This window comes from Brassica oleracea, chromosome C2 (assembly GCF_000695525.1).
Source record: "Brassica oleracea var. oleracea cultivar TO1000 chromosome C2, BOL, whole genome shotgun sequence".
NCBI classification, from domain to species: Eukaryota; Viridiplantae; Streptophyta; class Magnoliopsida; order Brassicales; family Brassicaceae; genus Brassica; species Brassica oleracea.
In genome coordinates this window covers 5976363-6000278 of record NC_027749.1, presented here as the reverse complement: position 1 = coordinate 6000278, position 23916 = coordinate 5976363, and the positions used below count along the sequence as shown (strand labels likewise).

General features: G+C 36.3%; 3 protein-coding genes across 4 annotated transcripts; all 3 read right to left on the bottom strand.

Moving 5' to 3' along the window:
• Positions 1-3768: 3768 nt before the first annotated feature.
• LOC106322599 (BTB/POZ and MATH domain-containing protein 5-like) lies at positions 3769-6422 on the bottom strand. Its single transcript, XM_013760667.1, has 4 exons — positions 5912-6422; positions 4824-5169; positions 4429-4717; positions 3769-4160 (listed from the first exon to the last, which is right to left on the bottom strand). The coding sequence occupies exons 1-4, from the start codon at positions 6295-6297 to the stop codon at positions 3964-3966; spliced, it is 1218 nt and encodes a 405-aa protein (XP_013616121.1). The 5' UTR covers positions 6298-6422; the 3' UTR covers positions 3769-3963.
• A 1960-nt stretch (positions 6423-8382) lies between these two features.
• LOC106325500 (inactive protein RESTRICTED TEV MOVEMENT 2-like) lies at positions 8383-9320 on the bottom strand. The gene is made up of 2 exons (XM_013763548.1): positions 9161-9320; positions 8383-9075 (listed from the first exon to the last, which is right to left on the bottom strand). The coding sequence occupies exons 1-2, from the start codon at positions 9258-9260 to the stop codon at positions 8507-8509; spliced, it is 669 nt and encodes a 222-aa protein (XP_013619002.1). The 5' UTR covers positions 9261-9320; the 3' UTR covers positions 8383-8506.
• A 249-nt stretch (positions 9321-9569) lies between these two features.
• Positions 9570-23866, bottom strand: LOC106326884 (indole-3-acetaldehyde oxidase-like). Of its 2 annotated transcripts, none has more exons than XM_013764835.1 (10): positions 23683-23866; positions 13250-14866; positions 12914-13173; positions 12619-12828; positions 12322-12540; positions 10916-11887; positions 10515-10610; positions 10349-10447; positions 10066-10255; positions 9570-9987 (listed from the first exon to the last, which is right to left on the bottom strand). In XM_013764835.1, the coding sequence occupies exons 1-10, from the start codon at positions 23864-23866 to the stop codon at positions 9755-9757; spliced, it is 4080 nt and encodes a 1359-aa protein (XP_013620289.1). In that variant the 3' UTR covers positions 9570-9754. The 2 variants fall into 2 exon arrangements, with proteins under 2 accessions (XP_013620289.1, XP_013620290.1); XM_013764836.1 differs by lacking the exon at positions 23683-23866 and adding an exon at positions 21575-21914.
• Between the last annotated feature and the right edge of the window lie 50 nt (positions 23867-23916).

The following is a 23916-nucleotide window of genomic DNA, read 5'->3' as shown; positions in this document are numbered from 1 at the left end:
AAGTTAATGTATCAGTCTATCCTTCGATTGTGTTAGTTAGCATCGTATTATTACTTTTCGAGTTTTAAATTCTTAAAAATGCATTTGTTGAAGATGTTTGATATTAATAAATAATTATTAGCCGGCAGAAAACATGATAATATTTATATTCACTTTGAAAACAAAGAAAACATATAAATGTTACATAAAATAGAGTTTAGTGCATATTTTCACTTTATGTATGATAAATGTAGAAAATATAAGGAAAATTTGTGATAAAATAGAGAAAAGAAGAGCAAAAACAGAAAACACACAAATTTTAGAAACATGGAAAACATAATCAATGATATACATATCTAGGGAGAAATCATTTTAAATACTACATAATGCAATATTGAAATGCATATTTTATTTTTGTGTGTTATTTAATCAGATATACATTGAAAGATATAATATATTTGGTTTATGGATCTTGTGATTGGTTTGAATATTCGATTACAGCTATACTTTTCTTAAGATTAAAACAATTAAAAGATATGATATATTTGGTTTATGGATGATTGGTTTGAATAATTGATTCAAGCTTACTTGTTAAAACCATTAAAAATATGATATATTTGGTTTCTGGATGACTGGTTTGTATAATTGATTAAAGCTATACTTGTTAAGAAAATTAAAAGATATGATATATTTGGTTTCTGGATGATTGGTTTGTATAATTGATTGAAGCTACTTGTTAAAACAATTAAAAGATATGATATATTTGGTTTCTGGATGATTGGTTTGAATAATTGATTCAAGCTTACTTGTTAAAACCATTAAAAATATGATATATTTGGTTTCTGGATGATTGTTTTGAATAATTGATTAAATTTATACTTGTTAAAACAATTAAACGATATGATATATTGGTTTCTGAATCTTGTGATTGGTTTGAATATTTGATTAAAGCTATACTTGTTAAAACAATTAAAAGATATGATATATTTGGTTTCTGGATGATTGTTTTGAATAATTGATTAAATTTATACTTGTTAAAACAATTAAACGATATGATATATTGGTTTCTGGATCTTGTGATTGGTTTGAATATTTGATTAAAGCTATACTTGTGTTTTTTCTGTGCACAAGTTAAAGTTATACTTCTTAAAACAATTAAAAGATATGACATATTTGGTTTATGGATCTCGTTTGGTTTGAATATTTGATTCAATCTATACTTGTTTTAAGATTAAAGTCCAGATGACCTATTTTCCCTATCTTACAAGTTAAAACCTCCCTGAAAACCTCGATTCATGATGTCTTTACAACCATGCTTCGTTTCTGGTTCGCGATGGTAAATACCAAGATGCAATCAATGTGTTTGATTGTCGTCTTGAAGCTCTCAAGTACACACATGATTTGCATATAGCTTGTATATATGCTCATTGCAAAGTAAGAAAACTTTCCTTATTTATTGACAAAAAAAATTCCCTTATTAAGATAGTACTTTAGTAATTGCAAAGTAAAAAAACGTTTCTAGTGTAGATAATATTTGAGTAAGATCTCTTCTTTGTATTGTGATTAATACAATGTATTTCTTGTTTTCTTAGGCACAATTAGGAATATGGCAGGGATGTTTTGATAGTTTCAATTTCCTAGATCTTGATATAGATTTATAGGTAACATCTTGATGGGTGGGTTGCTTAATGAGGTTTCATTTTAATGATGAGAATAGTAATTAATTGTTCCTGTTGATTTAATTTGTAAAATATATAATTATGAGATTTCAAAATTGTAATTTTGGATCGATCATCGCTTTAACTTATTTTTTCTATTTGATTTTCAAAACAATATATATATATAATGTTATACATGATACTACCGAAATATATTTACACATATCTAAGAAAACAACCAATCTAATGCAAATAACAAAATTAATCAAAATTGTAATTTATTTAGAACAAAAGGAATATTATTCCTCTAGCTCACCATGCAACTATCTATTTCTTTGTGTCAGAGCAGAAGAGAAAGAGATAGTTCGGCTTAATAGCAACCCAAAGTGATGATCAAACTAATTAGATGTTGCATATCCAAAATCACATATTTAATTAAAACAAAATAATATTATTAATCGAAAGCATACATATAAATTATAAATAATTTAAAATTGAAAACAAGTTATTAATTAATTATTATAATATATGTACTGTATAAATATTTATATACTTGCATGAGGATAGGAGAATCACACAGTTATAACTGAAGCTCAATATGTGAGCCCCCCCTTTCTTTCACTATCGGATACTAAATCGGATAGTATTTCGTTGACAAAAAAAAAGAATTTTTTACATCTAGAGATACTTTCCCACATTCAAATTACACTACAAAACGCTTATCACTTGAGACACACTTTCTTTTGTCAAAAGACTCTTATGAACCTAAACTAAAAAAAACCTCTTTCCTCTTCTTATTTCATTTATTATTTTTCTTATTCTATTTTATGTTTATATTTATTTTAATCTCAAGTTCTAAAATATATTAAACAAAAATGATTGTCATAATAAACTATATATAAAATTCTCTATCTTTTAAGATCTATTTTCATATATATATTATATATATATTAATGTGTAAACAAAACTAAATGTGGACGTGGACACCAAAGCGTGGATAACAAAATTCTAAATTAGTCGTGGACATTGATATCTTAACAGAATTATAAACTAGTTGTGGACATGGACAATATTCCTTCGATTTCATTAATTATCTCAGGATCTAAATTAAACTCTAATCAAATTTACATCCATCCACATCATGACAAAGCGCAAATTCCTTAGATCGAAAATCTCTGACATGCAAGATCTATTACTCTCCGACATAAGGTAAACAATTCTTTGATTTTTCTCTGCTCATACTCACAATATCATATCTTTCTCATCTTGATTGAATTTTAATTGCAGATAATTTATCAATTGGGTTAAAGAAGCCAAGTGTTTGTGTTGAAGATAACATAGTCTGTGTCTACATTTTATGGTATAATTTTAGTAACACGAAACATGTCCACATATTGTTGTATAGTTTTATGGAATCAAAACAGAGAGTTTGTCCACATTATCTACTATCAACACATTAACATTACATGTTCATACATTACTCATCACTCATCCACAGATCACCCGTCCACAAATCACCCAACCACGCACACTCGTCCACAGATCAGTCATCCACGAGTATCGTTTCCATTAAAGGCAAAATTGTCCATAATCTGTCGCTGGCCCACAACAAAGTGTGTCACATGTAATAAATGTAATAGAAAGTCAAAAAACGTTAAGAATCAGATAGTATTTCTTAATATTCTACTTTTATCTGTCCTTTTTCTTACAGTATGATCCCATTTAATTTATTATCTGTTACCCACATTAATCAACTCTCAGTTTATCGACGCATGCCTGCTCTTTGATTGAAACCTTTCTTAATATTTCTTTGAATTCTGGAATATCAGTTTGTGTACCTATGAATATCAGTTTAAACTTATCACGATCTTTGACGTCTATCAATATCAGTTTGTGTAACTATAAACGACAATATAAAAAGAACATAAAACCAAACCAAAATGCACACACTGTAATTAAATTTGTTTAGTAATTCGACTGGTTTATAGAAATACAAACGTTATTACACACATCAGTGTATATATATTATCAGTGTTTTGAGTAAATGTAAAACAAGAACAATGCTCTGGAAATTGGAATGTATGGGATTTTGAAACTATTATAGCATGTAAAATTATGAGGCACACGAACACAAGGTAGTTAGGATTCGTATTACTGAATTGAAACGGTCAACTGCATACCAAAGAGTTAGGATTCGTATTTCAAAGTAGTCCGTCCACAAGAACCTTGTAAAAAAATTTGGAAGAAAATACCAAAAAATACAGAAAAACAAACTATATACCCCCCCTCTATGGTTATTAACCTGAGAAAAATGTATATTAAAGCTCTAAGTGGTTCGTTGTCTAACATGTCGGCTGCTGATATCCCCACCCCCGTCTGATAGTTGGGCCCACACGCTCTGAGACTTGGCTTCACCGCTGCTGTTGCTGCCTTCCTCGTAACCAGCCACCGCCTTCAGAAGCTCGGACTGGAGGGTCAGACATTCATCCTTCATCTCTTTGTAAGCGTCTGTCTCCAGAACAGCTGTAATATTGAAGGTCACCCCAACCAAAGTCGACCACACCAGAAGATCGATTATAAAACTTTAATATGCAGTAATATTATGGGTGGACCAAACCAAAATATGTTAAACTGAACTGAAATGTGTTTATAATCCGATTGGTTATAATGTATCGAAACCAAACCGAACCAAACCGAATAACAAATGATTTTACTTGACTTTGATTCCCATAAGAACAAGAAAACCAAAACACAAGATTCTCCACCCGTGATTCCAATATAAGAAGCATACCTGCTAGGTTCTCGGCAGTGAATAATAGGCAAGCGCTCTTTAGTTCTGTAGCTTTATATCTCCCAGCCAACGCTAGGATCTTGGCGACGGATTTTACTGATACGCCTTTGCAGATGTGAGCTTCACACAACAACCTGAGCCTATTCATGCCATACTTCTCCGCAGCTTCTAAAAGCTTTACAACCAATGTCTCGTATATTTCAGGCAGTGTTAAGAATTCAAATGTAAGAGTCGTCACAGGCTCCACATCTTCAGGAAGAGAGTCTCTATACATGAACTGTAGCAGAGCCTGAAACGAACAGAACATAAATACAAGCATGAGGGTCAACGACAACCACCAAACGCCCTGAATAATGTTTACAAGTAACAAGTAAAAACAACCACCAATGATGTACCTTGAAAACCTTAGGTTCCAGATCGTTGATAGTAACCTCTGTATTGTTTGCGTCAAGCTCATTGAAAAATTTAGACTTGAAAAACGGAGATCGAGCAGCGAGGACTAGTTTATGAGCTTGAAACTTCTCGCCAGCAATGTCAAAAGTGACATCAGAACCTTCCATGCTATCCAGAAAAACTCCAAAATGTGATCCAAGTTCTGAATCAGGGACGCGAACAGAGTGTAACTGTGGGCACTGTACCTCCGAAACCACAACTCCAACCGTACAGTTGATAATCAAGCAATCGTCTTTGAGAAAGTCAGACGTCTCAAGATGGGTACGTCTAATGAAACGCTTGTATCCCCTAATCAAGCCACAAAGAAGAAAAGAGAATTATAGGAGCTTGAGTTGGCAGATCTTAAGCAAAAAATAAATGTAAAGAGAAGATCAAACATATCACTTTTCAAAAAGGTTCAAAGTAGAATACAAGACACAGCTTCTTCAATGAAATTAAGAAACATTGCCAATCAGAACTAAGCTAAGACTATGTCTATGTCTGGATTCACTCAAGACAATTTAATCAGCTTAAACGCTTTAGAAACTATACATTTCCCATTCAATTTCGTTTCCATCATGAACATAAAAACCACCCACATCTCTCTTTTTTGCCACCAATATTGTTCTCACAAACAAGATTTGGAACAGTAGCAAGAACCCACATCATTCATAAGTTGGAGGAATGTTGCTACACTAACTAAGACTGCTTGATTCTTCAATTCTCATAAATTACACCATTAACAAGGAACACCATGCAAGACTGACAGAGTTCAGATTTGGATTCCTACTTAGCAATTTACAAGTTTTAAGTACAGCCAGCAGCTATGGATTCTTATATAGAGCAAGTGAACTCATCACATCACATCACATCACATCACATGTTGTATATTCTATTTGATCATGTTCACATCTTTCTCTTCTTCGTTTTTCCATGTCACATTCAATAAGCTACCATAAAGTATAAATCTTTACACAATTCCCATAACCATCGACCCTAATCAAGAAAAACAAGAACTGTGAGAAATGAGCCAATGAGGTGCTGATCGTACCACATGCTTCCTTTGTACTTGAGAGTATAAGGCCCAGTGTCAAGCGTCCGCTCGAAATGGCTATGAACCTTATGATTCCCCTTGCCGCTTTGATCAACAAGAGAGAGCTCGAAAAGCGCCCTGACTTCACTACCCTCGCTAGCCAACGCGATGAAGACGGAGACGTAAGCCGAGTTATCCTCCGGATTCTTGCCGTCGGGGAAGAAGAAGATCGCCCACTGGTATCCTCCGACGGAGAAGTTATCGCTCTCTATGTGCTTCCCGACGCCCATCCCTTTCGCTAACCTGTACCCTCGAATCACGAATTGGTGCGACCCGTTCACCGTCTTCGTCACCGATCTCGAGCTCGTGGGTGATGAAGCCCGATCCGGATTGGATCCGGACATTGATTCGAATTTAATTTAATGGTGGAGATCAGATGAAGAAAGTAGAAACGTGAGATTTCTAGGGTTTTCGATCTCGATTTTGGTTCCAAGACCGTTTTAAAGAAAATCGCGAGAGGGAAGTGAAACAGACAAGAAAGGAGAAGAGGTAAAAAGAGGTGTTTGGTTGTGAGTATTAACCTAATCTTTTAATTGTGGAAAAGTCAGATCTAATCCTGTTGCAAAACAATGTTCGAATAAATAAATCAAATAATAAATAAATTAACAATATCTGACCCAAAAAAATTTAACAATATTAGTGTAAGTCAAGACAATTTTATTATTTGAGAAGTGAATTTGTTTATTTGTCACATTCTCCATGATTTTAGAGCTGAGTCATTAGTTTTAATAAATAATATTAATTAAACTATAATTAAAATATAATTCATTGTTTATCTGATTACAATTAATATTATAAAATTATCTCAAAACAATAAATGTAAAACGTTTTTGAAAAAAAAATAAAGATAATCTCATGCATTTATTTTGTGTTTATCTACATCTTTCTTTCTTATTCACTATTTTTTACAATCATTAGTATATATATACATATAATAATTAGATTTATCATTATACTAAAATATTAAAAATAGGTTATAAAAAATATCAAAAATTGATTTATATATTTTTTAAGTGTAATATGCCATGGAATATTTTTTCTAAATTATTAAATTTATTTTAGTATTAAAATACTAAAAATAGGTATACAAGTAATAACAAATTTTTTTATTTATATTTGTTTGCTATTCGTGATTTTTCTAAATATTTTTTACTGGAATGGAATTATCTTTTTAAAATATTTTCAAAATATCTGTCTCAAAAAGAGAATATTTTCAAAATATTAATTTAAAATGAACTCTACTTACTTTTATTTTTTCAAAAATTTCAGAGAATTAGAAATTTGTTTAAATTACAATTTATTTAAAAGACTATTATGTTAAGAAAAATGTGATTATATTTTTATTAAAAAAAATGTGTTTTCCAAATTATTATTTTTTAGTTATAGTTATTAAAGTTTAAAAGTTAAAAGAGCATTTTGAATTTTTTTAATGTTTTTATACTAAAAAATACTATTTAAATTTATATTTAGAAGAAAATAGCATGTATCTATTTTGGATGAAAAATAGAGATTGACTATAACATATTTTTCCTTCTATTATAGCATTTACAATTGAATATAAGAATAGATGACAAAGGTTATTATCTTATATACATTACATATTAATTTTTTATTTGTTAACATGTTTTAGTGTGTATTCAGTTATTATGGAAGGTATTTCACAATATAATTATACAATTCAATCATTTTATTTATTTTGATTAATATAATATGTAAAGTTGGGTTAGGTTGAACATTTTTTTTGATTTTGATTTATTTTGAGATTTTGTAGGTTTTGATAATTTCAATGATTTGGTTTAATAACATCACTTTGTATTAGCAATTATATATATTTTTCTTTAATTTTATAATTGATTATAAACTAATATAATAAAATTTGTTTAAAGATAATAACCTATTTTAAAATAATAAGATATTGACATTGTTATCGGAAATAATCTCTTGAAATTAATAAAATATAAAAATTAAGAAATTAAAAGATTCATAAAAATATTATAAATTTAATGTTTGACTTCAAAATTTTGATCTTTAAATTTAATAGTATATTTGTTAATAAATTTCTATAAAAAACATTATGTCCACATGTGCGGACAAAACACCTAGTATTAGTGTAAGTGAGACAAATTTGTCTGATTTTATTTTTTTGTATACCTAACTTTTCTAATTTATCAACATAATTTTATAATTAAACTTAAACAACTAAAATATCAAACATAAATACATAATTTATAATAAATAATAAATAAAAATAATTTCCATCTAAGATTTAAATAATCTGATTAGTTGCTATACCTATACAAAACGCCTAGTTGCCATCTATTGATTTTTTTTGAACATTCATATTTTCTTATAACCGTTGGTAATTATTTTATAGATATGATTGTTTTATTCAACTCTGGTAAAACAACATGCCACTGGAATTCATTAGATTAAGGCTAATTAGAAATTTTTCATTTTCTCATTACACAAATGTGTACATAGATATAGAAGGTAAATATCAAATATTTTTGTTTATTTTCTGCATAAGCAAATCTTATACATTGTAAGGGTTACTCATTCCTCTGAGTTCCACACGAGAGATGAACGTACTGCATTTCTAGCGTACAATAAGATTAGCAGAACCAATGAAATCGAAGCAGCCAAATTGCAAAGTAACTGTCTTTTGTTCTTAGCTTCCTTTACCATATTTCCAGTTGCCTGTTTGTACTTCTCGAACCATTTGGCTCCAACTTTGTCTTTCTCCTCATGATCCTTGGAACTCAAAGCCTCCCTAGGCTCATCAGCCGCTTCCTTTTTGCGCGCATCATGTTTTCGTTGTTCGGTTTTAACACCGCTCTGTGATGCTTTTGAACCCTGGCCTCGGTTTTTCTCATGTTGATCATGTGGTTTCTTGATCACTGGTGGCTTAGTTTGAGGGACTTGTGTCTTCTTGACTTTGGGATGTCTGACGTAGAGTTTGTTGTCCTTGAAGGTAGCTGAAACCGAGTCGATATCAAGGGTCAAAGGAACAAGAACTTCCTTGTGGAAACGAATCCATTTGTGTCCACCAGTTCGGCGTTCTCCTGTTAGTCTTAGCTTCCTTGTTGAGCTTACCGCCAACTTAAGTTGTTCTTTCTTGAATCCTAACCACATAACACAATGCTTTTAGGAGCTTGCTTGCTTCTCTACCAAACAAGATCGAGAAGAAGAAGAAAAAAGAAAACGAACCTGGAAGATCAACGACAAGGATCTCAGCGTCTGGTTCAGAGGTCCATCTAGTTACAGGGTCAAATTCTTGGTAAACCTTTTCCATTCCAATGTTAGCCATTCTCACTCACTCTTTTTTTTTTCTTTGTGGTTGCTCTTTTTTTCTGGTATATAGGTAAACGTTTTTTGTGTTGTGAGAAGACAGAGAGAGATATCAAATGATTTTATAGGCAATGAAGATGATAAGACAGAGTTTTGTTGATTTGGTTTTAGTTTGAAGGAACGAAGACTTAGTTCTTTGGTTTTTCCAGTTCCTCTTTTGTCTTCTTTGTGTTTTCTTTGTCTTGAAGATTTTGATTATTCTTTGCATTAAGTTTAATATTCATTATATACTTTATTATTGTGCTCATGTCTGTATATGAGAATAATATTGTCTTAATACACATGCAAACGTTGCATGGTGATGAATCTAAACACCAAAACCATAATTGTGATGCTACATGCAGCTTATTACAGAAACCTGTTTAACACGCAATCCCAAACATTATTCTTATGCAATCAAAATAAGTTGCAACCACTTGTAACCAAAAAAAAAACATAAAACACAGAGCGATATCAAAAGTTCTTCTTCTGGTGAATGTTCCATTCCAAGTATTTCTCAACAACATCAAGTCCACAAAAGTCCTTCACAACAGGCATTGTTGCTGGAACAGGCAAGTCAAAGCTCAGATCAATCCCTTGTCCGTTATTATTACTCCAGGTCTGAATCTGCTTCTTGGCTTCTTTAACAGCTGCTCGGACCGCACAGTGAACAGAAGCCGCTAAAAGCAACGGTGGTTCACCCGAAGCTGTATCAAAACCCAAAACAAAAAAAGTTTCAGACAGACTTTTTTAAGTAAAAACATAACGAGAAACCAGTAAGTCACCTTTGGATGAAAGAACGCGGTTCTTGTGGTGTCCACTGTTGAGAATCTCAACATTAAACTGTCTTGGGATTGTGTCGACCGTTGGTATCTTGTAAGTCCATGTACTGTCTGTCACTATGAGACCGTCTGAGTTCATTAGGTACTCTTCGAGCATGAAGAACCCAAGTCCTTGAACAAATGCTCCTTCAATCTGCAAATTTACCATGAAACAACAAATCAAGACCAAGAACCAGAACAGAACACAGACACACGTAAGAGTAAGTAGTCTCCAGGTTTTTATTACCTGTCCTAAATCCACAGCAGGATTGAGACTTTTCCCGCAATCATAGATAATATCCGTGCGCAGAATCGTTGTTTCACCAGTCAATATGTTTACTTCAACCTGTTTAAAGAAGTGAGATTGTTTCACAAAATGCAAGTAAGCTATTCTTCAATGTTTGGAGCTTTACCTCGCTTGCTGCAACTCCATAGTTAAGGTAGTATCCAGTGGAGATATCCGGCGTGTATACGTTACTAACCGACATGTTTATAGATTGTTGATAAGCCTACACCAGACAATTCAAGAACAAGACCACTCATTAGTCAACTGTTGTGAATGCAATTAAAGTTTCACATTAGAAGTTTATACAAATAATGTCTAGTATATAAAAGTATATCCAACTCCGATAATATGAGATTTTTTTTTGAAGGAGCCTAAAACCAAATTCATGCAGACTTATCTTTTAGTCCCAAACTCGACAAGATCATACTAATCGGCTACAAAATAGTTGGACATGGGCTTGAGAAAACCGAACATCAACTCACAATAACAAGAGAACACCAAAAGAAAGAATCTTTCAAGAGTATGTACCTGACTGATGAGGCTATCCCAAGTCACAGGTCCTCCTGTTTTCTCCACCAAAGCAGCATGTACAGGTAAAAGCCTTTCCACTAAGCCATCACAGCAAATCCTCGCCGCTTCACTGCTAGCCACAGAGGTTGTGCTACCACCAGTTATCGAGCCTTGTACTAAACTCAACGTGTCTGCTTGGATGACACGGATCTTGTCTAGAAGCTCATCGCTTGTAGTACCGCACTGGATCAGTCCAAGTGAAAATGCAACCATCTGTTTCACCTTTGTCCATAGCCCTTGTCCTATCTCAATCCCTGGAACCTCAACAACTATTGACCCATCCCTCAACACGCTTACTCTTCCTGGTGTGAACCTCATAGACACTCCATAAACCGCAGGCACACGCGAGATCCCTCTCTTTCTCCATCTGTTCAACGCATTGAACTCCTCAACCACCTTTACCCTCTGGTTAAACCCTGAGAACTCAGCTAGTTTGTCCCAAAGAAGTGGTAGAGTATACTCTGTGGGTTCACCAGCTTTGTTACTATGAAACAGCCTTAAGCTCTCGTATGTATGGAGATTAACCTTCCTGATCACATCAACATCAATGGAAAGATATGAAGCTACTTTCTCAATGATGGCTTCAGCTATATAAGATCCTTGTACATCTCCAGGAGCTCTAACTGAAGTTCTGCTCACAGTGTTTGTTTTGCATACTTTCACATCAAAAGAGAGAGCACCCCAATCATACTTCATAATTGCTCCTTGGATCCCTGATGGCATAAATGGGCTTAAATCTTCGCTTAGCCCTGCATCGAGTAGAATCTCTAAGTCCAAAGCAGTGATCTTCCCATTTGATTTGAATCCAACACTGTATGTAATCTTCATTGGATGTCTTCCTCCAGTAGTTATCATATCGGTTTTCCTGTTCACGTATGTCCTCACTGGACATTGCATTATGGATGCTCCAAGTGCACAAGCTGCAGCAACCTAAAACATGAAGAAAAATGTTAAAACACATCACATACTCAAGTACACCAGAGAGTACTCAATAGGTGTTGGGCGTTCGGTGTTTGGTCTGGATCCTTCCAAGAGCAGTTCGGATTGGGCTATAACCAATGAAATCGCCCAAAAATATTTGATAAAAATAAAATTAAAAAATTGCCCAAATATAAAATTATACAAAAATCTAATTAAACTAATTAATAAGTATTCAAAATAGCAAATAAAAAATCACAAAATCTCTAAAACATCTAAATTACCCTAACACATATAAAAATATTAACATAAATAACTATTCACATCGTAATTCCGATATTTTGTATAATGGTTTGGATCGGATTTCTTTTTTTCGGTTCGGGTTAAGATTCAGATTTTGGTTTGGGGTAAAAATGCCAGGCCTAGTACTCAAAATAGGAACTCACCTGCGTTGCTTTCATGACTTTCCCACCAAAGCCACCTCCTACACGTCGAGTGATCACACGGACATTATGCTCAGGAACTCCAAGACACCCAGCTATGGTTCTTTGTACAAACTCAGGAGCTTGAGTGGAGCTATAAACCAGCATACAGTTGTCTTCATCAGGCACTGCAAGAGCCGTTTGTGTCTCCATATAGAAGAAGTACTGTGACCCAAAACTTATCTACATAATAAGATGAACATGAGGCTTAGACAAGAGTTAGGGCTTGAGAGACATATTTGTCTGTGAAAAGGAACCAACCTTTGATCCAAGAATCTTATGTTCAGCTTCAGACATTCCCTTGTTGATATCACCAACTGGTTTACCACGCAGAAACGGAGGTATCTCGAAAAGACTAGACTTCTTTACAGCGTCTTCTACAGACAGTATAGGCTCTTCTAAACCCTCAGTGTCGTAATCAATCACAACAAGCTTTGTTGCAATATCTGCAATCTTTTGACTCTCTGCAACCTACACATACAACAACTTGAATCTAAGTTTATACTCTACATAACTGCATAGTTCATATGAAAACGTAATTCTACAACAGACTTACCAAAAAGGCGATAATCTGACCGGCACAATGGGTGACTTCTTCAGCAAACAAAAGATCCGAGGCAAAGAAGCCTTTAGCACCAACATTTTTCCCACTTTTGGGTATATCTTTGTAAGTTATAATGCCAAGAACTCCCTCTGGAACTCTGTTCTCCTTGAACCCTATACTCTTGATCCTCGCCAGAGGCATTGTACTGTATATAAATTCACCGTACAGACAGTTTTCAGGTGAAGGAATGTCGTCTACATAAACAGCCTCACCTGTAAAAGCAGAGAATCAACGTTAGCTTGTTTCACAAGGCAAATGATTAAAGAGTATTATATATATAGAACTCACCAGATGCTTGGAGCTTAGCTCCAGTCTTTTCAATGCCTTTACCGACCGGACTATATTCTTGATTCTCAACTATCTGTTGTGCAGATGACAACATAGCTACAGGTTTCAAAGGCTCTTTGCATCCTCCGTTGAGCCAACTGTTTGTAGTTAAAGATCCAAAGAACTCAAAGAGGAATGTAACAGCCAAGCTTGATCTATAACCAGGGTTTGAAGTACCCTTATCAGGTACTATCTCATCTTTAAGTAAGCTAATAGCTTCCAGCAATACTTCATCAGAGATAACTTTACCCGCAAGGAAGTCTTCGACTTTCTTCGCCCTAATGGCGTGTTTGGTCCCATAAGCACCAAAAGCTAACAAACAATCATTCACTACAACACCATCACCTGCTTCATTCAAAGACACTTCAGCTGAGAAAGCTGCATTCAGAAACGCCAATGCGTTTCCTAGAGGGCGTGGCGCTGCTCTGTATGTTTCAAATAGCAAATGAGTATCCATACGCGAATGTTTCATCTGGCTATGCTCAGGATCGGCTCTGTGAGTGGAACTGTTCTTCACGGGGCGCCAAAAAGGTATCGTAAGGCTTAAGAGAACAGATTTGGCTTCAAGAGGAGGACGGTGAAGAAACTCTTCAAGTGTGTACTGTTCTTGAACACCTGAGCCGGAACTCATGATCTTCACGGTGGCTCGAGCGGCGACCAGGATGGTTGTGAGATCTGAAGGGAAGTGTTTCCTCTGCGCCATGATGATGTTTCCACCTATCGTTCCCGTGTTCCTCACGAATCTGCTTGCAATCTTCTCCATGTGAGCAGCGATTTTCGCGAAGATGAGAACACTTTCTTTCTCTCTTAGAACCTCTATAACTTTTGAGATACTGATAGCAGCTCCTAGCTCAACTCCTTTCTCGTCTCTTCTTACAGCAGTGAGCTCAGGGATCCGTCTTATATCGACAAACCTGTCATACTTCTTGTCTTTCTCTTCTTTGTAATAACCGGTGCTTGTGTTACCAGCAACTAACTTAACAGACACTCCATTTTCAAGCCCTAATAAACTCTGAAGCTCAGAGATACTAACAGGGCTTGACCATCTGTACTTTCTTGGATCATCATCAAGACTCTTGAGTTCCTTCTTCAAGAACTCAGGAAACGTACAGACCTGAGAGGCATGGTCATAACAAGGCAACCCCTTCTTGCAAAAGGTATTGAATCCAAGATCTTCGATATCCACATCAGCTGAGAAACTCTTGCAAGCGTCCACTAGCGGTCTGTATCCAGTGCATCTGCATAGGTTCCCCGAGACAGCCTTCTCTGCTTCAGCAGCCGTGAGGTTTGAGACGCCGGCGCGAGGAGGATGGGTCTTGTCGGCGTTCAAGAGAGCGGAGAACATGGAGACGCTCATACCGGGCGTGCAGAAACCGCATTGCGTGGCGTGAAAACCGGCGATACGCTCATGGACCGCGTGGAACCCGGCTCTGCTGTTGCCGAGGCCTTCTGAGGTTGTGATGGAACAGCCGTCTATGCTGCAGAGGAGCGTGAGACACGAGCTGACTGTGAAGTCATCGACTTTTTCTAGGAGGGGATCGTACTTTGAAAGAAGAACAACGCAAGCGCCGCAACCACCTAAGTACAGAGAATGTACATTACTTAGAACACAAGAAAGACAAACGCAAAGAGACCTGAAAGAGATTCTAGGTCTCGGATCGATTGCTTGCCTTACAAGTTATAATGTAGTCTTTTCTAATTAGAAACAAAAACTTTAAGGACTTATTGTTAACTTCAAAACCATGGAATTAAAGTGAGCGTAATTCAGAACACATATCACCGTTAACTTTATATTTTCAATTAAATATTCATATTTTATGGGATTTAATATATGTAGACCATGACCACAAGTTCTAAGCTTACTGCTATTCAATGTCAACTTTTAATCTTTCATTATAAACGAATACAGATTATACAGGTATATATTCCAATGATTTTTTTATCCATGCATATGAATTCACACACGAACTAATTATAGAGATGTAATGTTATATCTTATTATGAGTATAGTACTTGAATATATATACGGTATACAGAAGCCCTAATACTATAGTAATTACAATTAGATCCTTTCCATACATATCTCTTATACGCTCCCTCAAGTAGGAGGTACTGAAGTAACTCCGAGCTTGGAAAGTAGTTCTTGAAACCTTGGCTTCGGTAGCGTTTTGGTAAGAGGATCTGCCAATTGATCACGAGTTGAAACATGTGAGACACGAAACGTTCCAGCTTGAACATTGTTACGGATGAAGTGGAAATCGAGAGCTAGGTGTTTCATGCGCGAGTGAAAGATAGGATTGGCGGACAGGTGAGTAGCTCCAATGTTTAGATCACCGGTGCTGCAGGTAGCTGGACACCAAGCTCAGTAAGTAAAGACGCAATCCATATTATCTCTGACGCCGTATTTGCAACGGCTCTGTACTCTGCTTCGGTTGAGGATCTAGCTACCCCTTTCTGCTTCCTTGATGACCAAGAAATGGGACTGCCCCCAAGATATATGACATATGCATTAGTTGAAACGAAGTCATCTACATCACCGGCCCAATCGGCATCTGAGAACCCGTGTAAAGCAAGAGGCGTTCCTCGGCGGATATGTATACCATGCGAGAGAGACCCCGCAAGATACCGAAGAATAAGTTTGGCGGCACTCCAATGTAAGTCTGTCGGACAGTGCATGTATTGCGACAGCTTGTTCACAGCATAGGCAATATCTGGTCGGCTGAAGGAGAGATATTGGAGACTGCCAATAGTGGCTCGATATTCGCTTGGATTTTTCAAACAGGTTCCAGACTTCAGCGACAACTTCGGTGTAGGAGACATAGGCGTGGAGACTTGTTTTGCAGTTGACATGTTGGTTTTCTGAAGAGGATCAGAGATGTATTTTTGTTGTCGAAGATGCAAACCAGTGGCAGTGCGAAAGAGCTCAATCCCGAGAAAATATTTAGCTTCACCAAGATCTTTCAGAGAGAATCGTGAGTTCAGGGTGGCGATAAGTGCAGCAATTTCAGACCTGTTGTTCCCAGTAATGAGCATGTCGTCCACGTAAACAAAAACATATACCACCAGAGACCCAGTGCGTTTGATGAACAACGAGGTATCTGCAACCAAGTTCACAAAGCCAAGAGTGAGAAGGTAGTTCTGTAGTTCTAAGTACCATGCCCTTGGAGCCTGACGGAGACCATAGAGAGCCTTTTTGAGACGACACACGTAGTTGGGGCGATCTTGATCAACAAAGCCCGGCGGTTGTGTAACATAAACCTCATCACTCAGACGCCCTTGTAAGAATGCATTGTTAACATCCACTTGACGTATGCTCCAGTCGTTGTTTACCGCAAGGTGAAGGACAGATCGAACCGTAGTAGACTTGATCACTGGACTGAATGTATCAGTGAAGTCCTTGCCTTGTTGCTGATGAAAACCACGAGCCACCAATCTCGCTTTATACTTGTCAATGGAACCATCAGGTAAGTATTTTATTGTAAAAATCCATTTGCACCCAACAATGTTTTGATGAAGACGTGGAGGAACAAGCTCATGAGTTCCGTTACGGATTTGAGCATTGATCTCTTCAATCATTGCAGCTCTCCACTTTGGATCCTTTAATGCCCCAGCCACGGTTTTGGGTATTGAGGGTTTTGTTTTGGTCAATGTAGGTTTGGTTTTGATAGAGGTGAGGGAGAATTTCTGGGTAGGTTTTGTAATGTTGTTTTTGCCTCTAGTTCTCATGGGATGATTGTTTGGTGGGAGTTGTTGGGGCTGTACTTGTGATGTAGAAGGTGCGGGTTGTATAGGAGAGACAGGTTGAGGTGGAGATGGAACCGGGAGTTGGTTTTGGAGTGGTTGGTGTGGCTGAGTTGGCGCTAAGACAATCGGAGTTGTTGTAGTAGCAGGAGGAACCGAAGTAGGAGTTGTTGTCGGTGCTGGAGTTGCTGTAGCTGCAGGCGACTGGTGAGGACCTCGAAACGGGGGCAGAGTGTGTACGATTTTACGAGTGGGAACCGGAGTAGCCTGGTTGAAGTAAGGTGTGGCAACTGGTTGATCATCAGATGTGGAAGAAGTTGCAGTAACATTCTTATACGGGAAGTGATTCTCATCGAAAGTTACGTGCCTTGAGGTATAGACACGACCAGTAGTCTGATCCAAACACAGGTACGCACTTTGCGAGAGAGAATACCCAAGGAAGATGCATAAGGCAGACCGCATGTCAAGTTTATGAGCTGCATAAGGCCGTAGCCAAGGATAACAAGCGCAGCCAAAGACGCGCAGCTTGAGATAGTTTGGTTGGGAACCAAAAAGCTTGAGGTATGGCGACTCATTGTTGATGACCGGTGTTAGCATACGATTTATCAAGTAAACCGCAGTGGTGAAAGCGTAAGTCCAGTAATCTTGAGGAAGAGACGCTTGACCAAGTAAGGTGATATCGGTTTCAACAACATGCCTATGCTTCCTTTCAGAGATTCCATTATGCTCAGGCATGTGTGGCGGCGAGGTAAGATGCGTGATGCCATGCTGAGAGAGGAATGATCATAAGGCAATAAATTCCCCACCATTATCTGAGAAGAGAGTTCCAATTTTGTGTTTGAATCGGTTCTCTACAAACGCCTTGAACTTAATGAAGACCTCTTTAACATCTGATTTTCGCTTTAATGGATACAACCATGTATAGTGAGTATGGTGATCAACCAATACCAAATAATACTTGCAGTTGTCAATAGAAAACACAGGAGAAGACCAGACATCAGAGTAAATGACTTGGAGAGGATGAGTTGAGGTTATTGTGTTTTGATGGAAAGGCTGTTTATGAGTTTTATTGATAAAGCAATCTGAACAAGAAAAATGTTTTTGAACAGACTGAGACAAGGGTAAAGAAAATTGAGAAACAACAGATTTAAGAATTGAAATAGATGGATGGCCAAGTCTGGAATGCCAAGAAGAGAGGGTAGGTTTTGATGAAGGAGAAGCAAAATGGGTTGATGGTGTTTGAAGGTTGATCAGCCACTCGTACGATCGGCCACTCGTACCACTCATTTTTACTCCTGCCTTGAAGCAACTTGACCCCCGTTTTGAGATCCTTCACGGGAAAATGAGCAGGAAAGAATTCCACCGAAACTTGATTAGAGTTACACATTCGATAAACTGATATCAAATTTTTCTTTATATCAGGGACATAAAGAACATCTTTTAATGCCAGAGATCGAGAAGGTGTAGAGAGAAAAGTGGAACCCGTGTTGGCAATCTGTAGGCCAGACCTGTCTGCAATCTGAACATCTTCACCACCCATGTAAGGTTGATGCAACGCGAGGTTGTTGAGATCGGAAGTGATGTGGTGTGTGGCACCACTATCAAGAAGCCAGCTGTTAGGATCATATGTTGGTGCGACCACCATGTTAGCGCGAACTTGCCAAGGAGCATAAGGACGCTGCTGAGGGTAGTAACCACTGCTCTGCTGCTGGAGAACATAGCACGTCCTCGACTATGGCCATGGATCCCACAAATTTGACAACGACCCTGATACGGTCGTGGTGTATGTTTCTGTGGACGAGGAGAGTACTGAGGCTGCGGTGATGATGACTGATGTCCTCGGTAGTTACTCTTCTGATTGTAGCCTTTGTTGTTGTTGCGGTTGGGACCGCGATACGCCACCGTATTTGCAGTAACGGGTGGTGTAGTGGTGACATCAGCTGCAGAGAGTTGTAGCTTAGCTTCGTAGTTGATCAGCTTCTCATGAACATCGGTGATGGATGGGGAAGTGTCGCGTCCTTCAAGTTGATCAGCGACAGTCTTGTACTCTTCCGGAAGGCCAGCAAGAATCGCTTCGAGTTGATCCTCAAGATCAAGGGTCTTACCAAGAAGAGCAAGTTGATCAAATCTGGTAGTGAGGCCCTGAATATACTCATCAATCGATTTTGAGCCTCCCAGATCTCAGCCGCCGTTGTTGCTTTAGAGAGTAGCGGTTGAATTGTGTTGGAGATGGCACCAAGGAGAGCACTGTATAACAGTTTATCCTGGCGTTTCCAGAGTGTATAGGCAGTGTTGGTCGTGACCACGCCTTCAACCATTGCAGTGGGGGAAGGGACGATGATCGATCCGTCGAGATAACCGGCTAGATCGTATCCGTCGAGCAAAGCATGCACCTGACGACTCCACATAATATAGTTGGAGGTGGTGAGCTTTGTTACGTTTGCCATGTTCACATTAAGAAGAACAGGGGCATCGGAGACAATGATAGTCTCAGCAGGCGAGGCCGGAGAAGTCGACATAATTGTCGTGAGGAAGAAGTTTTGAAACTTTTGTGGCGGCCAAAAAAAAAGAAAAAATTTAGGTTTTTAGGTATCGCACTGCTCTGATATATAGAGATGTAATGTTATATCTTATTATGAGTATAGTACAGGAATATATATACGGTATACAGAAGCCCTAATACTATAGTAATTACAATTAGATCCTTTCCATACATATCTCTTATACTAATTAGCTAACGGATTATTTAATTCGACATGTAAAACAAAATCTCCTTGTTTAATAAACAGAAAAATTGACGTTTGCAGTTTCCACTTTGCAAAAACTACTTCTACGACTTTTTTTATAAAAAAAAATATAGACCTAAAAATGTTAACTTTTTTTTAACACTGAATTCAATAAACTTTCAAAAGGAACTATGTGGTTCGGAGTACTACAGACCGTTACATGAACTTAAAAAGAAGATAGTGCAAAAATAATAAAGACTAAAAGGAATAGAGAAAGGAAGGATAAAGAACTGAAACACAACAAGTAGATGACAGCAATCCAAAGAGGATGACACCAAGGTAGGGGGGTGGGGGGGGACGGGGAGAAGGTCATGGAGTAGCTTCTTTGTCTATAAGTGACGAGAGCCAAGAAGGTCCTTGCGAGGCCACATATGACTGTAGCCTGAGATCACAAACTACACTGTTTGCAATGGTAGAGGCAACAGAGTTTTCTGAGGGAGGGGCAAAGCGCAAGCACCATGAGACTTGACCTTGAAGCAAGCTCTGTAGCTGGGAGAAGAAGTCACATAGATAGGGGAAGGAGTCTGGATATTTGAGGGCATTGTGAAGATTCTCAGAAGAGAACTCAAAGATGACCTGATCATGATGAAGATGGCTCATGCTTTCAACTACCCAAAGTATACTGAGGATGTCCGCATGTAGAGTCGATGGTGTATTTGAGAAGGATCTACGGCTGTGCGTTAAAGGGAGACAAGAATGGATTCTATATGTGCGGATTTACAAGAGTCGTTCATCTGTCTGGTTTTGGCGTAATATCGTTTAAATAATAAATTAAAAATAGTTACATTTTATACAATTATAAAAATATCAAACATCATAATATTATAATAAATATAAAAATTATATTTTTAATTTTTTAAAAATTATAGAAAATAGAATATAAATTTTTTATTTTTTTTATTTTTGTATTTATATTGTTTTTATAAAAAGAAAAAAAATTACCTTCCCGCAACCGTAAACGCTAGTTGGAACCAACTTTTGAATTAAAAAGTTTAGAAAGGTTTGAATCAGTTTAGAGCAGTTTGAGCCATTGTTGTAAAATGTCAATAAATGCTACCAACCGCAAAAGCTGTGTTTATGTTGTTAAAAAGAAGACCAGTCTTGCTCTTAATCAAAGTTAGTCGGTCCTCTGAACTTTGAATACCTTTTTAACACAAAAAGACAAAAAGAAATCATAGTCCTAATCTAATCATGACTTTAGGAAAATAATCAGTCAAATCCTGGACAAAAGCACATATAAAAAACATTATCATTGATGAAATCTTCCAATAAATCTTTTATCAGTAAAAATATTTTTCTTTTGAAAAGAAAAAGGATGTGAGAGTCTATGCTATTTTTTAGACTTTCTACACATATATTAAATTATCTTTAATTAATATTTTTAATAATAAATTTAGAAATGAGAATTCCAGTGAATCGAAATATGACAAAATAACGAAGGGAACACACGGCTCCGGTTGCTTCAAGATCTGAGATTTTGAGAGAGGTGGGTGAAAAAAAACTATTCTGTCGGCGGTGTTTTTAGTTTGGAGAGAAAACTATTCTCACATATATTAAATTATGCACGTATATAACACTGATGACATATAGAGTCGTAGGCAAGGCACAAAAACATTCATAAGAGCTAAAGCTTCCTACATAGACTGCAAATTTTATCAGATTTCCTTCGGTTTTGTTGGTTCTTTTTTCTTGTTGAGGAGTTCCTTGTTATTACAAAACAATAGTTGAAAGGAAAAGAAGAAAGAGAGATAACTCTTACCTTCGCCACAGCCGAGCTTGACGCTCTTGAAAGGAGTTTTGTTACGCAAGAAATCAATAAGCGTGGTAGAAGGGTCAATGGAAGAGAGGTCGATCTCAAATCTTTCTCCATTAACGGCGAAAACAAGAGAGGTCTCGCTCTTCATAGCTTCTTCTATCTCCTCTATCACTTTCTTCTCCCCCGTTGGATTTATATCTCTGTTTTATACTAGGTGCAAAGCAAGACCTAGTTTCACGACATCGATTCTCTTAAACCTGAATTTGCCTTTTGATATGTGTGACTGACAGTCTTTTTTAGTATTCCTGTGTGATGTATACAAGGAGAGCGCACAATAAGATTCATCGCATATATTTTATATTTATATAGTATTAGTCTATTAGATATGTTTAGATGTAAGGACATGATTAGGTCATCTTTATCACTAAGAAATCCATTTGGGTTTCTTAGATTTTTTTTTCTACAAAAAAAAAAGTTAAAAATCAAACAAATCGCGGACCGCCACGAGTCAGTGGGATCCGTGAACAGTGTAAGAAACTCATTAAAATCGGTTCTTAATTAGTAGTTTTTGTAACTGATCCTTAAGAGTTTTGTGGAAACCCACACACTAAGAACCTCGCTAAGGATCCCAGATAATCATACTCTTAACTCCGGTCTTTTAGCCGGGGTTCTTAACTCATAATCTGACACTTTTTTGTTTTTGTTTTTTTACATTATTCGGCTAAGAGACGGCTTTTATATCTCTTATTTAAGAGACGGTTCTTAGCTTTTTTAGTTAAAATCTAAGAAAAGCAAGTGATAGACATGTACTTCAACTCAATGAAAAGGTAGATAATCTAACCTTGTTTAGTGACTTTGAGACTGAGCAGAAATTGGTTAGGCTTGAGAACCTTGTCTGTGAGTTAGGAAAGAAGAGATCAAGTTACCTCATTGGTTTTGAACTATTTGTTGGCCTACTGATCACTGTGTTAGTTTTCTTAGGTGTGGTGATCTGTTTTAATTGATTCGCGAACATAGTGATCTAATGACTTGTGCAATATTTTTTAATGACTTGTGTAATATTTTGTAAATGATTTGATTGAACATATATAGGATAAATTCACACATTTTCAAAATAATAATATGTAATATTTTAATTTCTTTTAAATGAATAAAATGTGTGTTTGCTTTTAGGTAAGTCTTTTTTTTAATAAAGGGAATGTAATAAAATGTTTCTAATTTTCTATTAAATAAATAAATTTGTTTTTCTTATTAGTTATCCAATTTTAAACTACTTATATGATTTTTCTTATATTTTATAATTCTGCTTATTTAAAATAAAATAATTAACCTAAGGACCAACCTAAAGTCCTACCAATAATCACAAATTTCATAAAAGTCCCACAAGAAAGTCCTAACCTACAAATATTAATAAAAAAATCTTAGGACTTGCATAAATGTTCCAGGGATGTGGTTGCTCTTATATCTCTTATTTAAGAGATGGTTCTTAGTTTTTTTAGTTAAAATCTAAAAAAAGTTAAGAATCGTTTCTTACCAGAAGCTAAAAAACGCAGTTAAAAGACCGGGATTAATGATGGTCTAAGATATTTTACATGGCCGCCGTGTCATGGCGTATGGGCTAACGTAGTGCGGTTACTTAGGGTAATGACGAAAGATAACGATACCAACTACATTAAATTACATGGAAAATGGTTCACCATCATTTGTGTACTAGTGTTTTTTTTTCATTAAAAGAACCTTTAAGACTAATCAAACTTTTACTAATCTTTTCTCAAAATAAAAAAAAGCTTTTACTATTCTTTTCGTTTACAAAAATTGCTTACATATTTTACCTGATCTGAATCTGAACTATACATCATAGTAAGTTAGTAACAACTTTAGTATGTAAAGTGTTAAGACTTGCCTCCAAATTTACCAAAAAAAAATTTTGCTGAAATTTTTTAAAAACCGTCTACAGTCCCCTAAATCTCAAGGCCGGTCATGCCTACATAAACTGCAGATTTTATCAGATTTCCTTAGGTTTTGTTGGTTCTTTTTTCTCTTGTTGAGGAGTTCCTTGTTATTACAAAACAATAGTTGAAAGGAAATGAAGAAAGAGAGATAACTCTTACCTTCGCCACAGCCGAGCTTGACGCTCTTGAAAAGAGTTTTGTTTCGTAAGAAATCTACGAGTGTGGTTGAAGGATCAATGGAAGAGAGGTCGAGCTCGAATCTTTCTCCATTAACGGCGAAAACAAGAGAGGTCTTGCTCTTCATCGCTTCTTCTTTCTCCTCTATCACTTTCTTCTCACCCATTGGATTTATATCTCTGTTTTATACTCGGTGCAAAGCAAGACCTAGTTCCA

Excerpts from the sequence above, each read along its gene's own strand:
- LOC106325500 (XM_013763548.1), bottom strand. The coding sequence starts at position 9,260 with ATGGCTAACATTGGAATGGAAAAGGTTTACCAAGAATTTGACCCTGTA. Across the intron at positions 9,076-9,160 it reads CCTTGTCGTTGATCTTCCAG|GATTCAAGAAAGAACAACTT; the intron begins GTTCGTTTTCTT and ends TTATGTGGTTAG.
- LOC106322599 (XM_013760667.1), bottom strand. The coding sequence starts at position 6,297 with ATGTCCGGATCCAATCCGGATCGGGCTTCATCACCCACGAGCTCGAGA. Across the intron at positions 5,170-5,911 it reads AAGTACAAAGGAAGCATGTG|GGGATACAAGCGTTTCATTA; the intron begins GTACGATCAGCA and ends TGGCTTGATTAG. Across the intron at positions 4,161-4,428 it reads CACTGCCGAGAACCTAGCAG|CTGTTCTGGAGACAGACGCT; the intron begins GTATGCTTCTTA and ends TCAATATTACAG.
- LOC106326884 (XM_013764835.1), bottom strand. The coding sequence starts at position 23,866 with ATGGGTGAGAAGAAAGTGATAGAGGAGAAAGAAGAAGCGATGAAGAGC. Across the intron at positions 14,867-23,682 it reads CAAGCTCGGCTGTGGCGAAG|GTGGTTGCGGCGCTTGCGTT; the intron begins GTAAGAGTTATC and ends CTCTGTACTTAG. Across the intron at positions 13,174-13,249 it reads AGCTAAGCTCCAAGCATCTG|GTGAGGCTGTTTATGTAGAC; the intron begins GTGAGTTCTATA and ends CTGCTTTTACAG.